Source organism: Amia ocellicauda, chromosome 18 (genome assembly GCF_036373705.1).
Source record: "Amia ocellicauda isolate fAmiCal2 chromosome 18, fAmiCal2.hap1, whole genome shotgun sequence".
Lineage (NCBI taxonomy): Eukaryota > Metazoa > Chordata > Actinopteri > Amiiformes > Amiidae > Amia > Amia ocellicauda.
The window spans coordinates 5,066,601-5,087,297 of NC_089867.1; the positions used below are offsets into that span (position 1 = coordinate 5,066,601).

The window sequence follows — 20,697 nt, forward strand, 5'->3', positions numbered from 1 at the left end:
CAGTCATGTTTTCTTAACTCCAGTGTGTGCTCAGAATAACTACTGTATGCCTGTTAAGTGCAGTTTTACAGTACACTTGTTAACACTTAAAAGCATGTGCAAATAAACAGCACTTCCTCAGCCTGATTCCTGCACTTTCTTAGCAACAATGAAACAAAAGAGTATATTCATTTGACTTCAGTTTACAATGTAAACAGCTTCTTTGTCACATGTGAAGAAATCCTGCTTTGAAATCTAGAAGAGCAGGTTTCAATGATCACTTACATTTTGGATGAATTACTGCTTCCTAAAGAGAAAAGTTGTTTAATGTTGCATTATGAGGGACAAACCTATTGTGATGTTCATTTTAAAAGGAGAACAGTGGGGCTGAACACATAAACCCATACAGAACAAACATTTTTAATATATGGTAGAAATGTGTGATTCTTATATTTTTGATCTGCAAAAATTTGCCCCTTTTTTTGTACATGTAAAATTGTAGCCTTTAATGAAAACTATTGTATAGGTTGAAAATATATAAGTTTAACTTGTAAAGTATCTTTTGAACAACATGGTAAATGTTTATCTGAAATATATTCACTCTTGCAGGGAACCGCTCTAGCAGACTCTGGCAAATACCACAATGACAAATAGCTTATTCATTTGTGGATTTTAATATAAAACATATGCAATTATTGGTTGCTGAACTTGATGTCCTGGAATGTCACCCCCAACACAGATTTTCAGTTCATCAGTTGAAGCATTTGTTCAGCACAAACTTCCCCAATACTAAACCTGTATATTTAATGTGAAGAACCAGAAACTGGCCTCTAGGCAGAGTTAGATCATAAAAAAAAAACTCCTTATACTTTGCAAATCAGGTTTTAATGATCATGTTTTTATAACAGTTGACTGTTACAAAAGATTTAAAAAATATAAACAAGACATATACATTACACATAGTTAATGAGCATTATTTACACAGTACAAGTTATACTTCAGAAAACTATTTTTTACAGTACACAGAACAGCATAAATTATAATGAAAAAGTTAAAGGAATGATTGCAATGTTAAACTGGTTAAACCCAATTATATTTTGGTATTTCCTACGCTTTTCCAATGAGATTTAGGTGTGTTCTGTGTCTTTACATGAACCAAGGAGATGTGTACAAAAGGTATATGTGGAAGCCAAGCAACAAGGTATTAATATGTATTCTATCAATAAAACAGAATCCCGGCTTGCTAATAAATAGCAAAGCAAATGTGTAGAAGTTCAACAATTGCGTGAACACAGGAATATTGTGGCAGCTGCAGGAAAATTCTTCAGGTACGCCACACTGAAATACCACGAGCAACTAAAGTTAAATGAAAATACAGGAATATGCTGCCGATATCATTTACGCCCTTCAATTTTACCTTTTTATTTTACTCTTTGCCCACCATATGAAAAAGAACAGTTTATCCAGACAAAACAATAAAGACTGGCCTCCCATGTCCTGTACTGCTTCCCACACACCTATACAAAAACAAAGAGTTCATATCGAAGAAGAGATTCCCCAGCGCTTGATCCAGCCTGCCTTCTTCTGAACTGTTAGACTGGAAGGTAAGACCAGCACCGGACCTGAACATGCAGGCACAGTAATATAGGCACTTGTGCACCTACGGAGAAGGATTTGGTATCGGATTATAAGAAATGTGGGATATGGCACATGGAAAAATGGATATATAGCTAATATATGTATTTCAGCTATATTCCCGTTTCTGTGTGGTTGACCTTCTTCTTTTTTTTGCCTCTACAGGACTTGCAGATGCAGCAGATTATACAGGGCGATGCCAGCACAAGGAGTGGTGAGGTCACCAGGACAATTAAACTCATACCAACCAAGATGCCCACCACCTGTGAGGAGGAAGAATAAACAGTGCATTATGGTCTGCAGTCAGGTCAGCTTGATCTTCTGTACTGCACTGAAGCATTAGCACAACCATGCAGAGTGTACACAAGGAGTCTCATTGTGAAGACAACTTTTATCCATCACTTGGTACAATGAATGACACTACATGAAACGTGCCAGTCAGTGAAACTTATGGAGAGAAAAAAAAAAATCAGGATTGAACTTCTCTTATTTTAAATAAGCAAGAATATGCTTATTTGAATATACCTGATGAGGAAATACATTTTGGTTGACTATTTTTAACAGTTATATATTTAGCAGTTATTTTAACTGCTGCCTTAAACAGAGCTTAAACAGTTTTGAGAGAGGTAGGCAAGAGAAATGCAACAGAAGTTACAGGAAATCTTCACCTCACCAAGGCTGAACATTAATAAAAAGCAAAGAAAGCAAAAAGCCAACATTCGACCAGTGCTGACCACCTGCACTCACCTGTGTTCGATTCCACATCACTGAAGCCCGCGAGTGGCCCAGTTTATTTCTGCACGGTCCTTTATCGTAATGCCTCAGGAATATGTCGCCCTATGTAATCAAGAAAACCATGTTCAACACAGTATATATTACCAATTTGGCAGTATGTTCACAGATACTTATGTACACTCTGCGTCACTGAAGACGTGCGTCTTTTATCCGACATTCAAAGATGGACAGTGAGTCGAATGAGACAATTCGGCCTACCCCTGCAGCCATACTTCCTTCTTTCCTTCCCACAGCTTTCACAGTATTTATTTATCAAGGTGTAAAAAATGTCAAGAGGGAGTGGCACATCAAAAGTAACTTAAGGGTGTTGAATTGAATGATTTACTGTATATTATGCTTTGTACAACATTAACATAATAAAGCAGCATTTAATAAGGCTAATTGAATGTCATATTGACACAGCAGTGAATAGATGGACTTTGGTAACGCAGGCTTTGTCTGTCTTCCAATTGGCACTTGAGCCCCTCTGAGGTCCCAGTGTACAGTCCCACACTCCCTAGACTCTATATGGGCATCTCTGTAACTGCAAGGGTTATTGCAAGACATGGACTGAGTCCCAACAAGTGCCACCAAAACCGGGAAACTGATCATTGCGGACGCGGTCCAAATCTAAGAAAATAAATTCAAATTGTTTGAATCTTACATCTAAATTCTGAAGACAGTACCAACAAAAGGTGTGCTTGCAGCTCTTGCACATCATCTGAGCACACCCTTGGTTCCTCTCGATGTAGACGCCGCACACCGGACACTGCTTGACAGGGGCGTCTGGTTCGTTGCTGATCTGAACGCTGTATAAACAGGAAAGTCAAACATATCTAAGAAATATACTAGGTTTCACTGGAGATACAGCGTTGTTCTCCTGCCAGAATCTCTCTGGACTTTCCTAAAGCAAACATTTCAGATTTGTAAGAGGTTCTACCTGTCATCCACAGAAGGCAAATTCAGAGACCGGCGTTCGGAGCAGGAATGGCCTGGCTGCCAGTCCCCCTTGCACACTGAGCAGAATACAACACCGCAAGCAGGACACAACACAGACACTGGCTGGGCATTGCTGTGCTGCCCGATGCTGCAGACAGCTTGACATCCCAAGACAGGACACCAGGTTTTATCAGGATCCAGCTGCACCTCTGAGTGTAAATAAAGAGGGGGAAAAAGTGAATCAGTTAAAGCAGTGTCTGGGCAATAGTAACAGTTTTTAGTATCCAAATTGGTGGTTCTGAACCCCTGCTCCTGGGAGCCCACTGCCCCTGCTGGTTTGTGGTCAACTGAGCACTCAGTGACTTCTTTGGCATCTTTTTTAATTGCTTAGTTTACATATTGGAGAATTCAAGTGCCTTATTACACTGTTTTATATTTAACTTTTAATCTCCAACGGTTTAATACAATTAAAAGGCCCGATTAGGCACATTTTGAGTTGAATTAATGTTTATGTTAAGTAATTGAGAGCTCGGTTTGAACAAATATTAGCAGAACAGCGTACCCTCAGGACCAGGGTTAGAGACCACTGATTTAGAGAGAGATAAATCCCATTCATAGGATACACATGAAGACAGAAAGGTTAGTATGCTCTTAAAATACGGACATTGTTTAAGAAATGTGCATTTCTCTTTAGTATTTAGCTATTTTGGTACTCTTCTTTTGGTGTGCAATTTTCCTTTCCGCCGTTTGAAAAGATTCTCATTCAAATGTCTTAACCCTAGATTAGGACATTCAAATACAAACAAGAACCTTTAGTTTAGCTGGAGACATAAAAGGAAATAGCAGCAGTGATGGTAGCTGTATGCTAGAGGTTGCTGTAAGATTATTTTAGATGAATAATAGCTAGAAGCACATGATACGGTTTCTCGAGCTTATGCAAATTGGAAAGATAAAACCTACTGTTCTTCACTTCCAGGAATTTCACAAGTCTGTACAGATAGGGTGGTTAATCCAATGTGCTCTAACTTTCCAGTAAATCAAATTATCCCAAATGCACCTTTGCTAATTATAATGCAGCTTTCTTTTCAATACTGTAGTACTTTTGCGCCTCTCTATCTGCGAGTCATTTTAGGTTCTGCTCTTGTTTACTGAGAATCAAACAGGCAAATTACATTTCAAGTTCAATGGAAGAGATAGAAACTATGGTAACCAAATGGTAATCTGAAAAATAAACTGAAACTACTGTACATGTCCACACTCGCTTAGCAAAGTCAGTAACCGTTTATCTAACTTGCTTTTATTTATTTTTTCCCACAGCAACTGCTTTGAAAAAGGGATACACCTAAAACAATAGCTTATCACAGAGAAGAAAAGCAGCTATTGTACTCTAGTTTGGGAAAAAGTAAAACTAAAAAGAGTACAAATAATGTGTGGGTGTCTTTGCACAATTAAGAATCAGAGGTATTCAATTTTTATCAAATCTGAGTACTGCAAAACTGGAAACAATATGGTTTTGGCTACTGCAGTACAGCCAGAACTTAAGTAAGCTATATTATGTGTTACTACAGACATGCTATAACACCGTCCAGCATTCCTTTTAAGATTGTTTCCCACAGCTAACTATTCTATATTTTTAATATTCACTATTGTTTTAGTCTTTGAAGTAAATACCTCAATGGTAAAACTAGCTTTTTAAGTATGTGGCTCCAGTTCTTTTGTTTTTATTGGTTGCATCTTACTACCGCAGACACAGCCGCTGATGTGTACTTTTATGCAATAAGTCTTACGACACATTTGCTTTACAAGATCTTCCTTTAAATACAAATAAAAAGGCCAGACTGCATTCAACGAAAAGCAGAACTTAAAAAGTGAAATTGAAAATACAAAGCGGTCAAACTTCCATGAACAATGCTCAGCGCAACGATCCACCCCTCCGTCTCTTCATTATTCTTGGAATTGGAAACCTGTTTAAAAGCTATGCGTTTCCATATTCATTGCAATTGGACACAGTAGGCATGTGTTCTGACATGACCGTGTTTTGGTTACAAAGACATATTAGATTAGAGGGAGTGTTGTGAAGCAACATACCTGTTGTATGTGTTCCAAACACACCCAAAACCCAAACCTGATGTGGAAAAGAAATACCATGCACACCTTGCAGGGAGAGGGATATTTCGGAGATACACTGAAGGTTTCTAGGCAAGCTTAGGCCAGGAGGATAGCTCTCCCTCTTGATAGATTGGCTGTACTGATGCCACCAGTTGGCCCAGAGTGTGAAATAAAGCACTTGGCGATAAAGTCAGCATTACCACAGACGAGAATCCTGACATTACACTTTTGTTTGCAGTAAGACAATTGCAAGCATACTGCACCTCTTTCGAACCGCAGCCGCTGATAAAGCTGAACTTGATCAGAAGGGGCCAAGCAGGCAATCTGCAACAAAAGGACAAAGTGAAAGCAATCTATGGCAGCTTGTAAATAATGCAAACATATAATTTGGGAATAAAGAGAAGCGTGCGATATTGCTGCTGGGCTACTTAAATCCCTTTACAAAAGTGTTGGGGTGGAACGAAAAACAAAGTCTTTTACAACACACCCGTGCGGCTCCTTTTCCATTGAGAGTACATTTTTCAGAGCAGAAGAGTTTTGGCAATATTCAAAAGTTATGCAAGTGAACAATTCAATGATCTTGTAGACACTTCCCTTCTGAACACACTGAGAGTGCACAGGAATTTGGCAGTTTTCCCAGGCATTGTGTCATGCATTGTGTCATTGTGGCATTGTGTCATGCATATACATGCATACAGTGAGGGAAAAAAGTATATGATCCCCTGCTGATTTTGTACGTTTGCCCACTGACAAAGAAATGATCAGTCTATCATTTTAATGGTAGGTGTATTTTAACAGTGAGAGACTGTAACAACAAAACAATCCAGAAAAACGCATTTCAAAAAAGTTATAAATGGATTTGCATGTTAATGAGGGAAATAAGTATTTGATCCCCTATCAATCAGCAAGATTTCTGGCTCCCAGGTGTCTTTTATACAGGTAACGAGCTGAGATTAAGAGCACTCTCTTAAAGGGAGTGCTCCTAATCTCAGCTTGTTACCTGTATAAAAGACACCTGTCCACAGAAACAATCAATCAATCAGATTTCAAACTCTCCACCATGGCCAAGACCAAAGAGCTGTCCAAGGATGTCAGGGACAAGACTGTAGACCTACACAAGGCTGGAATGGGCTACAAGACCATCGCCAAGCAGCTTGGTGAGAAGGTGACAACAGTTGGTGCAAAATAACAAAATAACTGTCAGTCTCCCTCGGTCTGGGGCTCCATGCAAGATCTCACCTCGTGGAGTTTCAATGATCATGAGAACGGTGAGGAATCAGCCCAGAACTACACGGGAGGATCTTGTTAATGATCTCAAGGCAGCTGGGACCATAGTCACCAAGAAAACAATTGGTAACACACTACACCGTGAAGGACTGAAATCCTGTCGCGCCTGCAAGGTCCCCCTGCTCAAGAAAGCACATGTACAGGCCCGTCTGAAGTTTGCCAATGAACATCTGAATGATTCAGAGGAGAACTGGGTGAAAGTGTTGTGGTCAGATGAGACCAAAATCAAGCTCTTTGGCATCAACTCAACTCACCGTGTTTGGAGGAGGAGGAATGACCCCAAGAACACCATCCCCACCGTCAAACATGGAGGTGGAAACATTATGCTTTGGGGGTGTTTTTCTGCTAAGGGGACAGGACAACTGCACCGCATCAAAGGGACGATGGACGGGGCCATGTACCGTCAAATCTTGGGTGAGAACCTCCTTCCCTCAGCCAGGGCATTGAAACTGGGTCGTGGATGGGTATTCCAGCATGACAATGACCCAAAACACACAGCCAAGGCAACAAAGGAGTGGCTCAAGAAGAAGCACATTAAGGTCCTGGAGTGGCCTAGCCAGTCTCCAGACCTTAATCCCATAGAAAATCTGTGGAGGGAGCTGAAGGTTCGAGTTGCCAAACGTCAGCCTCGAAACCTTAATGACTTGGAGAGGATCTGCAAAGAGGAGTGGGACAAAATCCCTCCTGAGATGTGTGCAAACCTGGTGGCCAACTACAAGAAACGTCTGACCTCTGTGATTGCCAACAAGGGTTTTGCCACCAAGTACTAAGTCGAAGGGGTCAAATACTTATTTTCCTCATTAACATGCAAATCAATGTATAACTTTTTTGAAATGCGTTTTTCTGGATTTTTTTGTTGTTATTCTGTCTCTCACTGTTAAAATACACCTACCATTAAAATTATAGACTGATCATTTCTTTGTCAGTGGGCAAACGTACAAAATCAGCAGGGGATCAAATACTTTTTTCCCTCACTGTATAGTATCTCCGATTACTATACCGTCACATGTCTTGATTTTCTGCATTTTACTGTGATTTCACCATGGTATACTACAGTAAACTTTAATCAAAAATGTGTGGCACTACTCCCAGCACTGTAGTGAAGATGCGCAGATCACACATACAAACTTTCTACTTCAAGGGGCAGAGTTTTCTTACACTATTAAAAATTATTTCTTATATATTAGACCTCAAAAAATCATTTAAATGTTTTTTAAAGCAGAGATTGAGTTTACTCAGATGGTGAAGTAAATACAGGGCCGGCCGACGAGTCCACACTACCATTTGTACTGTATGGAAGTACACAACACAAACGAAGGAAACATTTCAGAATTAAGCAACTTCATCCTCTGGCCTCGCAATGAATTGGCAAACTTAATTTCCTTGTCACGATATGGACTAATCTTTACAGAATCTTTGAAATGACTAGAGTCAAGGCAAGAAAATAAGAATAAAAAGCAAAATAACAATTGGAAAATGCTGTTATGATGTTATCTGGTCTATTGTCAAAGAGCCGTGGTACCTCAGAATCCAGCAATGTTCCCTTCTTCAGACAGGCCATGTCTGGACAGGTGACAGGAGCTCCACAACCCTCCTTGATTGCAAACTGCACATACTGCTGCAGGCACTAAGGCACAGGAGATAAAGCACTACATTCACAAGCATTCAAAACTCAGTCTGAAAACTGTACTGTACTGTAATTTGAAAATTATTCAATATAACCTCTCGTTAGTATTAAACTGTTGCTGCCTTAAACCTGTTTAAACAACCTTTTATAGGTTACCAATTAATGCTGCTCAGATACAAGTGGTAATTATACAGTATCAATCACTCTCATAATAAGCACTGTTAATTCTGCAGGGGCTCAGCTGGTTTAATTCCGGACACTTGGTCGCTGGAGGAGCTCACCTCGCTGTTCAAACAGGTTAATGCGATCTTCTAATGCTGCAGGATCTCATTACAAACTGGACTGCATTGTAACAACGGTCTTCGGTTCAATTAAAGGGTTTGATCAGCTTAAGTAATCAAGAGCTCAGGTGGAACGAAGAACCAGAAGACCCGGAATTCCCCAAGTCCAGGAGAGGGGAAGTCCGTTTGATAGGATATAAGGCATCTAACACTAAATATTGCTATGAAACCAGCTTCAAACAAAGACAGGGGGAAAAAACGTATGACATCACCCTAGCAATGAATCGGTTTTATGTATCCTGCAGGCCGGTAAATACAGCATTGCAGCATTACAAGATTATAATTACATGCGTCTCAAACATCTATCACTGACTCAAGGTTTTTATTGTGTGCTAAGGAGGTTAAAAGCACAGTCAACCCAGTAATTTGCTGATGTCTAAATTATTGGTTTGGGACTGAACACGAACACCTTTCCCTTGAAGCACTTTCACAGTGAGGAGTACTGCCAAGATAACACGATAAACCTCCTGCAAAGTACTCAAAGGATGTCCTTGTTCCCTTTTCTCTGTATTTTGAATGAAAAAGATTAGGAACCAGGTACGCCTTTCCTTCCTTAATAACACGAACAGACTGTTTCAAAACATGGGTGTTGCTTATGAGTTTATCCAAACTGTTTCAGTTTAAGACCAACCGTATTAGCCTAGCAACTGTACTGAAACCGGACTCCATACCTTTTTCCTGGGAGGCCTTCACAGCTCAGGAAAGCTGTTTGCATATAGAATATATATATATTTCAGTAAATGAAACGTGCCAGATATGTTAATACTTATCTCCGATCTACACCAGAATTCACCTGTGTGTGTGTGCCGTGCAGGTCTTTGCCAACAGACTGATTATGGTCCGAGCTTACCGGGGTACAGAAGACGCAGTTGCACGTATGAAGTTGGCTCCTGTCCTCGAGGGGGTATTCGCTAAGGCACAGCTTGCAGAGCACCAGGGGCTGTAGTGGCACCTCCTGCAGACCACTTGGACTGGTATTTGGCATGACGAATTCTGGGCCTGGTCCTTGTTGTCACAACCTCCCAACTCTAACAGCCTGGCAGCACTATCTCCACATTCCTGTTGGACAGCAAAACAGATCGTGCCTGCAGCTAGTGAGAGGCTGCTCCCAATGAAATAAAACAATGCAACCCCTTAATCACATATTCCGTGCTTAAAATAAGAATATTACAGAGGATTAAAGATGCTCAGACATCCCAGTTTAAATGAAGGAGCATAGAAATACTTAAAGGCAGCATAGTAAATACTGTCACTGGTATTTTCCTCTCCTGGATTTTTTGTAATGCCTCTCAGCTGTTGTGCAGCAGTCATTTCATATTTAATGTTATAAAAATAAGAATAAAAATAACTATAGATACTTTATACTAGTTCCAAAACAAAATGTCACAATGTGTAAGGATTGCAAATATAAATGAAAATTGGAACACAAATGAGAAATTGTTAAAACAATATGTTTCTTTTTCTGCCGGACTTGTGGGAACATGAATCCAATTATTTTAAAACATTTTGTGAGTGTGTTTTTTTTGCATTTCCTGTTTTAGAGTAATGTGATTGTCATACATCTGATACATGTTTATAAATGTGACTTTATTGCGTATGTTAAAAACCGGTCAAAAAATATATTTGAAAATGATTTATCCATTCACTAAAAAGGTTAATTGAATTAAACTCCATAAGAATTTGATGTGGACCCAAGTCTTTTTAAATGAAAGGTGTACAATTATTGTTAAAATAATTAGACAAATGATGATTTAAGAATTCCAAAAATTAGATAGCATTCTTCTGTTCAGAATGGGTATTATTATATCTACAATACTGGACGTGCTATCCCTCTAATTACCTCATTTGTATTTGTGACTATAATTGTACACCTGTTACCTACACCACTATTGATTTTTCAAATGTTTTTTTAGGGACAGGGACAGCCAAAGCCTCAGCAGTGTCCACACAGGGGCCCTTCATGGCACCTCCTGCTAAACTGGCACACTTTAAATGAGTTACCCATGATGAGCCTCAAATCGCTGCCAAATCACTTATTATTTGAGCTGCAATGAGAGGAAATGCAACTGTAGCATCAGCTGCAACTTGGGGGTATATAAAAGGATAAACCCAGAGCCAATTTCAATTCAGCCCAATCCCAAAGAGCACTGGGTATAGAACTATAATCTGGGATCAAGATAGATTACTGTACTAAGAGTGCAGGAGTAGGTCACGAAAATTGTAAAAGTAAAATGCATCCATCTGGATCTGTGGCAGAGTAGCTGTTGAATTATCCACCAGTATGTCAAATATTTTGTATCTTCCTTTCATACTAATTGTTATTGTTCTTTCTGATGGACCTATTGACTGGAATACTATCAGACTTAAAATCATATAAAAAAAGGGAAAGACCAAAATATGATGACTGTTTCCCAAAGGAGAGACGTACACATCTTATTCCATTAAAAAGTTTTGTTTCCCCCATTTAATTCCTTTCAAGCCATCTCAACAGCCTATGCAATGACTTCAAACCCAACCGCAAACAGACATCGACGCGTTTGTTTCTAGACTGCAAATTAAAGCACACTAGGCCCATATCAGCCTAAGCAGGCAGCAATTACTTGGTCATGCGACAAGCTCAATCCTCTGCCTTTTACACACCCCTCTGGCAGGCTCACCGCGTTAATATTGGGACACGAAATGCTTAGATCTCGTTCTCCATTCGTTCCTCGGAGCTACACATTTGAAATAAACCAGACTAGCCCTCAATCACAGCTCCGGTATGCCTCCCTTTCCTCCCCTGTCTGCTTTGGCTGGAATACAAGAGTTTGAAAGTGTCAGATGTCCAAAATAAGCAGCAACAATAGCAGACCCTATCATAGCTTGGTTTTCCTGTAATCCAAGCCCCTGTTATACGATATCTGTGAGTAACTTATTACAAAAGATTTGCACTGCACTGTATTCCAAAACAACTTCTTAACCATACTACTTAAGTATAATGTGCTTTAAAAAAGAGGTCTTGTGTTTTGGTAATAAACCTGCCCTTGTGTTGATGGTGTTGTGAAATTAGTTTTAAAATATTATAAGTGAGTCAGTATAGCCAGGCACCCAAATCTAGCTGATTTCTCCCAAAAAGCTGATGCCAAAACCTAATGTGATCCAGAAGAGGGAAGGAAAAGTGCAGACAGCTGCTCTTTTGTTCGATCGGCTGAAGCCAGAGGCACTTCAGCTCCCTCCCTTTTGTGACACAAAGCAGCCAGGGGAACCAGCAAAATATTACTGTCATACATTATTCACCATACCTCGTTGCAGTTTGTGGGCTTAACTCGCCCCGCATTTCCTTCAAGAAACATTGTGATTCTGAGCAACTGGTTAGGCATTCATCACTGAGTGATGGCCCCCAGATCTTAACGTTTGCAGGACTGTGGGTAGAAAAGGTTGCATTCATGTAAGCCATTATGAAAGTCATATTAACCACACCAAGAAGAACAACGAGAGATACAAAGTCCACGCTATCATGGGTGTCCTACCTTACAAGCAGGGCACGGTGTAGTGTCTCCTCTCTTGTCCAGCAGCTGTTTTGGTTTCAGTCACACTAAGGCACGAGGCGAACTCTGCATACAAACACACACAATCACCTACAGAGCAGCTCCTGTCACCTCTAAACTGGCACCACCCAGTTGGGCAAATAATCCCTCCCTGCTATAAAAAGAAAGCTATCCATGACTGCAAAGGTGCCTCACAGCCTGCTAAACAAAACGGTGTGGAAAGCACTTCCTACTTCCTCCTGTCCACAGAGGGCTTAACTCTTTGTGGAATCTCAACTTCATGGCTTTGATTATAGGTTTTATTTTGCATTCAATCCATCACCCCTCTTCTTTATCTTATATGATTGTAATGTGATCATTTAGAGTCAAAGTTAGATTGTTCTCATGTTGTACAGCTGCAAAGAATGGTGCACATTTTAAAGTGAATACACTGCTTTGAATTAATGAGAGTGAGAAATCACTTGTAGTAGTCTCACCGCATACAGCTGCACTGTCATAACATGTGTGTTGTTCGTGTTGCTGTTGAATTAAATGGGCAATATGTATTCAATCCTGTATCAGATGAAACACACAGGTATAAGAGAATGCACCTCTTGTTGGTGAACAATGAACCGCGGCTTGTATACAGATTGACATGTTACAGGTGTGGACAATAACTGGTACTCATCTACTTTTAATCCATTACACAGACTAAAATGTGCGTTCATTACATCAGTTCTCGCGAGAATCAAATATAACTATCAATACAGCCAGAGAATCAAGCGCTACACGTTCATATTAACTAAGAGAGGTTAGGTAGGTATAGAGTTAATTATAAAAACAAAAAAGTCGCCCATATAACTCACCATTTTCTCCCAGGGATCGGATTACATTTTGACGTTGGACAATAACTGTGAAAGAATAGTAATTGTCCTCATCCTGTTTGACTCAATCACGTTGTCTGTAATCGTGTTCTGCTCCTGCGAACCCAGGGCTTCATGGTCTCCATAAAATGACGACTTGTGGAAAAGAACAACTGCCCAACTCAAAACATGTATTTCATTTGCACACGCTAGGTGGCACTATTTACATATCATTACATTGATAGGTAAGCTAGAATGAGCTGCGTACATTATTATTGAAATGAATCCACACCCATCATTTGAAACAGTGTCACTGGGTGATTCATTTATTTAAGCGCCTTCTCCCAGAGTCTCCCATGTGTTTTATATTCATGAAATGCCACAACTACATTATGCTGTTGAAAATAATGTATTATTTTGTTCCTGATTCAGCCCATACTAATTGCGCTTTAAATACATTACAGAACAGAGGAAAGACAGAAGAGACTTCATATGGCAGAACTTTAGCTTGTACATTTCATGTCCATGTTTTTATTATTATTATTATTATTATTATTATTATTATTATTATTATTATTATTATTATTATTATTAATGGATTACTAAAACATTTTCTCACTGTTTTATTTATTATCAATGTAGCATTCCTACTTAATGTAGCATAGATTTAAAAAAATGTCTGTGATTTAATGATATGATTACATCCTATAATGCAGTCACTAATGATTTGTCAGGTTTCTCTGTCTAACCCCATCCCTTCTATAACATAAGAAGTAATTTACCACTGATGCATAAAACATTTTTGACTCAGCATTGAGGGGCAAATATGCAAATAGTTACAAAATAGTATTCTTATGGCATATTATGTTTTTAAAGGTGTCCATTTTGACAGGAGTACAATTTAAAATGTACTCAACAGTAAGTCATCAGTTTATACCTTAATTGAAATTGATAGTTTTTCCATTTTTAACGGGAGCCAAAAGGTGATGCCTTTCTTCAACATGAAGTTGCATTGCGTTTGACCTGATAGCTTGTAAATTATTTCACACCATGTTGTGTTTCCAGCAGATGGCTTACAGAGCACAAATATAAAGAGGCTCTGCCTTTAGCTAAGATGACAGCTCTACACAAAGCCACTGTCCAGGAACACTCAATGTAGTTGACATTTTATTTAATTAAGTGAGACCTCAGCGGGGACAAAAGAAAACAACACCAACCTGGACCTGAGTTGAAGATCACTACCCTAAAAGTATAACATTTTAGTCTTTTCTGAAGCATAGTCTAGACTTCCTGTAAAATATTCCTTGAGAACTTTTCTCAGATTTAAGGCATATATCGATCTAAATAGGAAAACAAACTGTTTTGCATTAAGGTTGTGTATAATGTATAGTGCTGGATATAACATAAGAGAAGTTACAGACAAGATAATGCCATTCAGTCCACAGAGAATGATGCAGAAGAGACCATTTTAAATATAATTCTGCATAATATTTTCTAAAAATCAAATAATAAATAAATACAAATAACAAAAAGGGCATTTTTAGATGGTGTGTGGTTAGAAATCTAGGTCCTAAGCCTGTCAATATGAAACAACCAAATGACCCCTTGTCTGGTCCAGTGCCTGGGGGACTTATAGCATACGCTAGGGCTATCAGACCACCAGGCATCATCTGGCAAGTTCATGTAAAAAACACTTCTGATCACTTCTAGGCTGAAATGGCTTATGTCTATGGGGACTAAGACCTAATTATTAGACCATAAAATCTGTCATTCCCCACTAATGCTGTAGACCCAACAGAGAATGATAAGTGAGCAAAATAATACAAACCTGCTAATCTCAATGAACCAATTCACTCATTGTGGTGGGTGTTGTTTTGTAGGAAATTCGATATCTGTTTTGGTCAGTTGTTTCTAACTTCCTCTAACTTTTATTTTTGGACATCGGAGGCTGATGTCAACATTCGCTGACTTTATTATTGCATTATCTTGCTTCCAGTTTGCTCCAGTCTTGTTCCCCAAGTCATAGCAGCTTGCACACACTAGAGTGGTGTTGTAACGTACCTGGACTCAGGGGCGGACTGGGACCAAAATATCAGCCACCATTTATGTCAAAAACAACATACAGGAGTCAGTTCAGGCAGCTCGCCATCATGATGAAGTAAAAAAAAGAGTTTTATATTGTTAGGGTAAAATGTATTTATAGATTTTAGGCTATAGTTACTACCAGGTTTTCAAACATATGAGGAGCATTTTAAGTATGGTAAAGTATAGGCTATGTTGCCATACTGGATAGACATGTTTCTGTCACAGGTATGTTCCTATCTTTATGTACCTGACAAAGGCATTGGTGCCGTCCTGTCCCAGCAGTTAAACTGGGGAGAGAGTGGTGGCATTTGCCAGCTGTACACTGACTAGAGAGCAATGTAAGTATGCAACACCTAAGAAAGTTGATTGCTTACACTATAGTTGCATAATCCCTGTTTGTCCAAGAATAGCTCACTGTAGAACCCTGGATAAGGGTGTCTGCCAAGAAAGAAATAACAACAACAACAACATTAATAACAGTAATAATAATTATTATAATGCCTAAATTTACAATGGACTTGTAGAATTCTCATCATTACATCAGAATAATATCAGCTAAGACTAGAGGGAAAATATGTGCAGGATACATTTACACAACACTTTAATAGGTCGACCGCTAGTTTGGAGAAACTAAAATGTTGCCTCCAAGGGATTTGTCAGATGTCCAACTGGATGATCCTGACCTATTTTCACATTCCCATCTCTGAGGTCCCGCAGCGCACAATCTTTAACTGTGTGGATCTCTCTCTCTCTCTCTTTTTTTTGAGCTTGGTGGGCATCTTCTTGGGACACATGATTTCTATTCCTGGTGTTAATGCTAACTGCTCTCTGGGCATTATGCAGAAGGTTGGAGACAGTGAGTCTGGTTATCTGTCCCTGGATGGGTAGAAAGCATTTCTGTTTTCCAGCTTCCAAATTGCTCCTCTCTCCAGAGAGCACTGCATCCTTGTTGACTTGGCTGTCTTTCATTGCTTCTCTTTCTTAACATCAAATGTAGTTGCAGTATTTGAGCTCTCTTTTTGAATAATTACAGCACACTCTCATGTTCACAATTCTATTTGATTCCATTTTAAATTTGTATGGCCCCCTTTGCGAAGAGTCGCCACAGAGCACTTAAGAACACAACAAGAACACAGTAAGAACATATTAAGAACAGAAAAAAGGGATGGAGGAGATCAAAACAAAAACAAAAAGGATAATAGAGATGGTTATAGGAGAAAATAAATCTCAATTGGTCTGTGGTTAATTGGGGAATAAAGTTCAGGTTCTGCCTCCAGGGGGCTCTAACTGTCATATATATTGACTTCCCACTGGGGTGACCTTGTCGGAACGGTGGGTCATGTTCACTTGTTCAGATTCAGCTTCTCTGGAGTCTTGTCTCTGGAACTGGGAGACAGGCCCTCTGGGTGGGGGGACAACAAAGTTGTGTTAGTACAGTGATACTTTTATGACTCATAAAATTTCTTCTTAGACTCATTTTTCTTTTTCTACTGTTAGATGTAAGATTACAATCTTGGACAAAAATGTAGTTATATCATCTTAACATTCACTCAGTTATCTCCAGACAAATATTCCTTAAAAGTATAAATGGAATTCTCTTTCCTCTGCTGAACCTGCTTTAATCACACACACACATACACACACACACACACAAATATATATATATATATATATATATATATATATATATATATATATATATATATATATATACACATTATATATACACATTCTCACTAACTCGTGTGTGTCATTAAAGTTTACAAATGAGAGGAGTCCATTCATCGTGCTCGTTTGGTGTCCATTAATAACTAAGTGGTCCAAGGATGTATCATATGCATCTGGCAAATGAGCTTTAAATTTCTTATGCAGTGTCAGTGTAGTGAGTAAACTGCTTGTAACTGGTGACCAGCTGACCCCTTTAAAATGGGATTATGATTGCCAGTCATAAAACATGAAGCCCTCCTGAAGGCCTTTTCTGAGTGAGTGAAATCATTAGGACAGCCTGTTCTTGTTGGACACCCTTCAGAATGCGCTCTCTCTGCCAGTCCCCAGCTTACTCAATTTCAGCTTCACTGATAGAAAATGTGGGCAATGAAAGCATATCCATCATTAGTGACAGCTCTCATATCCTCTGAGAGTGGTTATGGCAGGGATATTTGACTCAGATTACACTGCCCAAGCACTGACGCAAACAATGGCAAAACGGCTCAGTGCTGCTTCACCCCTCAGACCACACACTGTCAGACAGTAAAGACCACAAGCTTCTTTGAAGAGAAAAGCTTGCTTTTGGAGAAAAGACTATTATAGAAAAAGAAAACTGAATTTGAAGCAATAAATATATATATAAATATATATATATATATATACACTCACCTAAAGGATTGTTAGGAACACCATACTAATACTGTGTTTGACCCCCTTTCGCCTTCAGAACTGCCTTAATTCTACGTGGCATTGATTCAACAAGGTGCTGAAAGCATTCTTTAGAAATGTTGGCCCATATTGATAGGATAGCATCTTGCAGTTGATGGAGATTTGTGGGATGCACATCCAGGGCACGAAGCTCCCGTTCCACCACATCCCAAAGATGCTCTATTGGGTTGAGATCTGGTGACTGTGGGGGCCAGTTTAGTACAGTGAACTCATTGTCATGTTCTAGAAACCAATTTGAAATGATTCGACCTTTGTGACATGGTGCATTATCCTGCTGGAAGTAGCCATCAGAGGATGGGTACATGGTGGTCATAAAGGGATGGACATGGTCAGAAACAATGCTCAGGTAGGCCGTGGCATTTAAACGATGCCCAATGGCACTAAGGGGCCTAAAGTGTGCCAAGAAAACATCCCCCACACCATTACACCACCACCACCAGCCTGCACAGTGGTAACAAGGCATGATGGATCCATGTTCTCATTCTGTTTACGCCAAATTCTGACTCTACCATCTGAATGTCTCAACAGAAATCGAGACTCATCAGACCAGGCAACATTTTTCCAGTCTTCAACTGTCCAATTTTGGTGAGCTTGTGCAAATTGTAGCCTCTTTTTCCTATTTGTAGTGGAGATGAGTGGTACCCGGTGGGGTCTTCTGCTGTTGTAGCCCATCCGCCTCAAGGTTGTACGTGTTGTGGCTTCACAAATGCTTTGCTGCATACCTCGGTTGTAATGAGTGGCTATTTCAGTCAAAGTTGCTCTTCTATCAGCTTGAATCAGTCGGCCCATTCTCCTCTGACCTCTAGCATCAACAAGGCATTTTCGCCCACAGGACTGCCGCATACTGGATGTTTTTCCCTTTTCACACCATTCTTTGTAAACCCTAGAAATGGTTGTGCGTGAAAATCCCAGTAACTGAGCAGATTGTGAAATACTCCGACCGGCCCGTCTGGCACCAACAACCATGCCACGCTCAAAATTGCTTAAATCACCTTTCTTTCCCATTCAGACATTCAGTTTGGAGTTCAGCAGATTGTCTTGACCAGGACCACACCCCTAAATGCATTGAAGCAACTGCCATGTGATTGGTTGGTTAGATAATTGCATTAATGAGAAATTGAACAGGTGTTCCTAATAATCCTTTAGGTGAGTGTATATATATATATACACTCACCTAAAGGATTATTAGGAACACCATACTAATACTGTGTTTGACCCCCTTTCGCCTTCAGAACTGCCTTAATTCTACGTGGCATTGATTCAACAAGGTGCTGAAAGCATTCTTTAGAAATGTTGGCCCATATTGATAGGATAGCATCTTGCAGTTGATGGAGATTTGTGGGATGCACATCCAGGGCACGAAGCTCCCGTTCCACCACATCCCAAAGATGCTCTATTGGGTTGAGATCTGGTGACTGTGGGGGCCATATATATATATATATATATATATATATATATATATATATATATATATATATATATATATACTATAAACAATATAGGATTGTATTCTTTCAGGAAGCATTTTTGTATATTTAGCATTTTCTAAAAATAACTCAAGATTCATATTTTAATGTATAATATATTGAAGAAAATAAATAAATACTAACATAACTAAAAGAATATGCATCACCTTGTAATACTGTTTGATTTACTTTACTCCAAAATACACTAGCCATGGTAAATTGAACATTAGTAAGCATTTTATTTAAAAAATAAAACACAGACAGAGCTGATTGAGATTGGTTACTCATTCTTATAATAGTCAAGTGTGTAGCTTGTTAAAGGCAAATGGTCTTCCCCTTCCACTTCAGAAGGAGGTGAAACTTGGATTTGCTTTCAGTTTAATGAATAGTCAACCAGAACGCCCACTGCTGTGTGTAACTAATCCCATTCTGAACTTGCCAGGAAAAAGCGGTTGTTAAAAGCGTCAGCCATTGACAGGGTGTCAGTTTCAGAAGCTCTGTTGCTTTGGCCCAGACCCTTTGCAATATGATTCTCAAATGTGTTGAATGATCCCCGAGAATGCCCAGTCTTGCCAACTGCATTCTTTGGTCTTAAAGGGTTACTCAATGTAATATTTTTTTGCCTCTCATTTTTCATATGGCTTTTGAAAGAGCCCTTGTGAAAGGTGACAGCAAAGCGAAGTGGGGGACCGTATCAGTGTTACACATTATTCTGATGCCCATGTGTGAAGTATAGCATCTTAAGGTCTTGACAAAAGACAGTTTGGAGTTTGGAAAACTGTATTTACCTTTATTATAATCAGTTTTGAATAAAGAGCACAGTGAGCATCATTATTTCAGAGTTATTTAATTTGGTAATTTCATTTTTAGTCTAAAAACGGGAGGCATTATGACTGTTTTGCAAAGCTATATGACAAGACTGTACTGCCACTACAAGTTTGGGCAGGATGCTTTTTTTGTGACAGGATAAGCAGGATATTTTAGCACACTCCTTAGAGTAATTCTTCACATTTGACAACAGCTGTTATGACAAGACCCGAAACTGGTAGGGGTTGCTCTTTATACCTTGTGTATTGCCTTGACAGGAGCCTCATTCAGTCTTTACCCTCAGTGTGAACCATTCTGTTTAAGGTCATACTGGATGACACGAATGCCGACAAACCCATATCTTTAGTTAGCACATACTGGAAGACAAAAGCGCTTTCATAAAGACACGTGATCAGCCTCCTCTCAGCCTTTCAGTCTAGATACACAATACAGTTCATTAAGATGTATTCAGATCAATTAAGAAACTGATTCCAAAGACTGAAAGCTGTTTGGCTGAATCTTAGGCGACTTAAAATAACAAACTTCAACCAAAAACAGAACACTTACAATATCACAAAATTGGGGGTTTAAAACAAAGCCTTCAAGACCATTATCATATATCATAGCAGGTTGTTGTATAGATTTATAAAACTACATGTTTCAGTAATGATTGACCATTAAAGTTTATATATTACCTAGAATTGTGCTGACAGGCACTGAAGGGAAAAGGGAACATGTGTCACATGCGACTCCTGAGAACTTCTGTGAAATGTATATCGTTAGATGGATGTAGGATTAGTCAGTCTCTTTTCCCATTGCTCATTCTGGCAGCCAGCATAATAA

General features: G+C 39.2%; 1 protein-coding gene across 2 annotated transcripts; it reads right to left on the reverse strand.

Moving 5' to 3' along the window:
• Positions 1-1,420: 1,420 nt before the first annotated feature.
• rnf144b (ring finger protein 144B) lies at positions 1,421-13,234 on the reverse strand. Of its 2 annotated transcripts, none has more exons than XM_066690761.1 (9): positions 13,064-13,234; positions 12,201-12,284; positions 9,542-9,776; positions 8,246-8,350; positions 5,700-5,760; positions 3,329-3,536; positions 3,053-3,197; positions 2,362-2,451; positions 1,421-1,877 (listed from the first exon to the last, which is right to left on the reverse strand). In XM_066690761.1, the coding sequence occupies exons 3-9, from the start codon at positions 9,674-9,676 to the stop codon at positions 1,728-1,730; spliced, it is 894 nt and encodes a 297-aa protein (XP_066546858.1). In that variant the 5' UTR covers positions 9,677-9,776; positions 12,201-12,284; positions 13,064-13,234; the 3' UTR covers positions 1,421-1,727. The 2 variants fall into 2 exon arrangements, with proteins under 2 accessions (XP_066546858.1, XP_066546857.1); XM_066690760.1 differs by having other exon boundaries at positions 9,542-9,750; positions 13,064-13,233.
• Between the last annotated feature and the right edge of the window lie 7,463 nt (positions 13,235-20,697).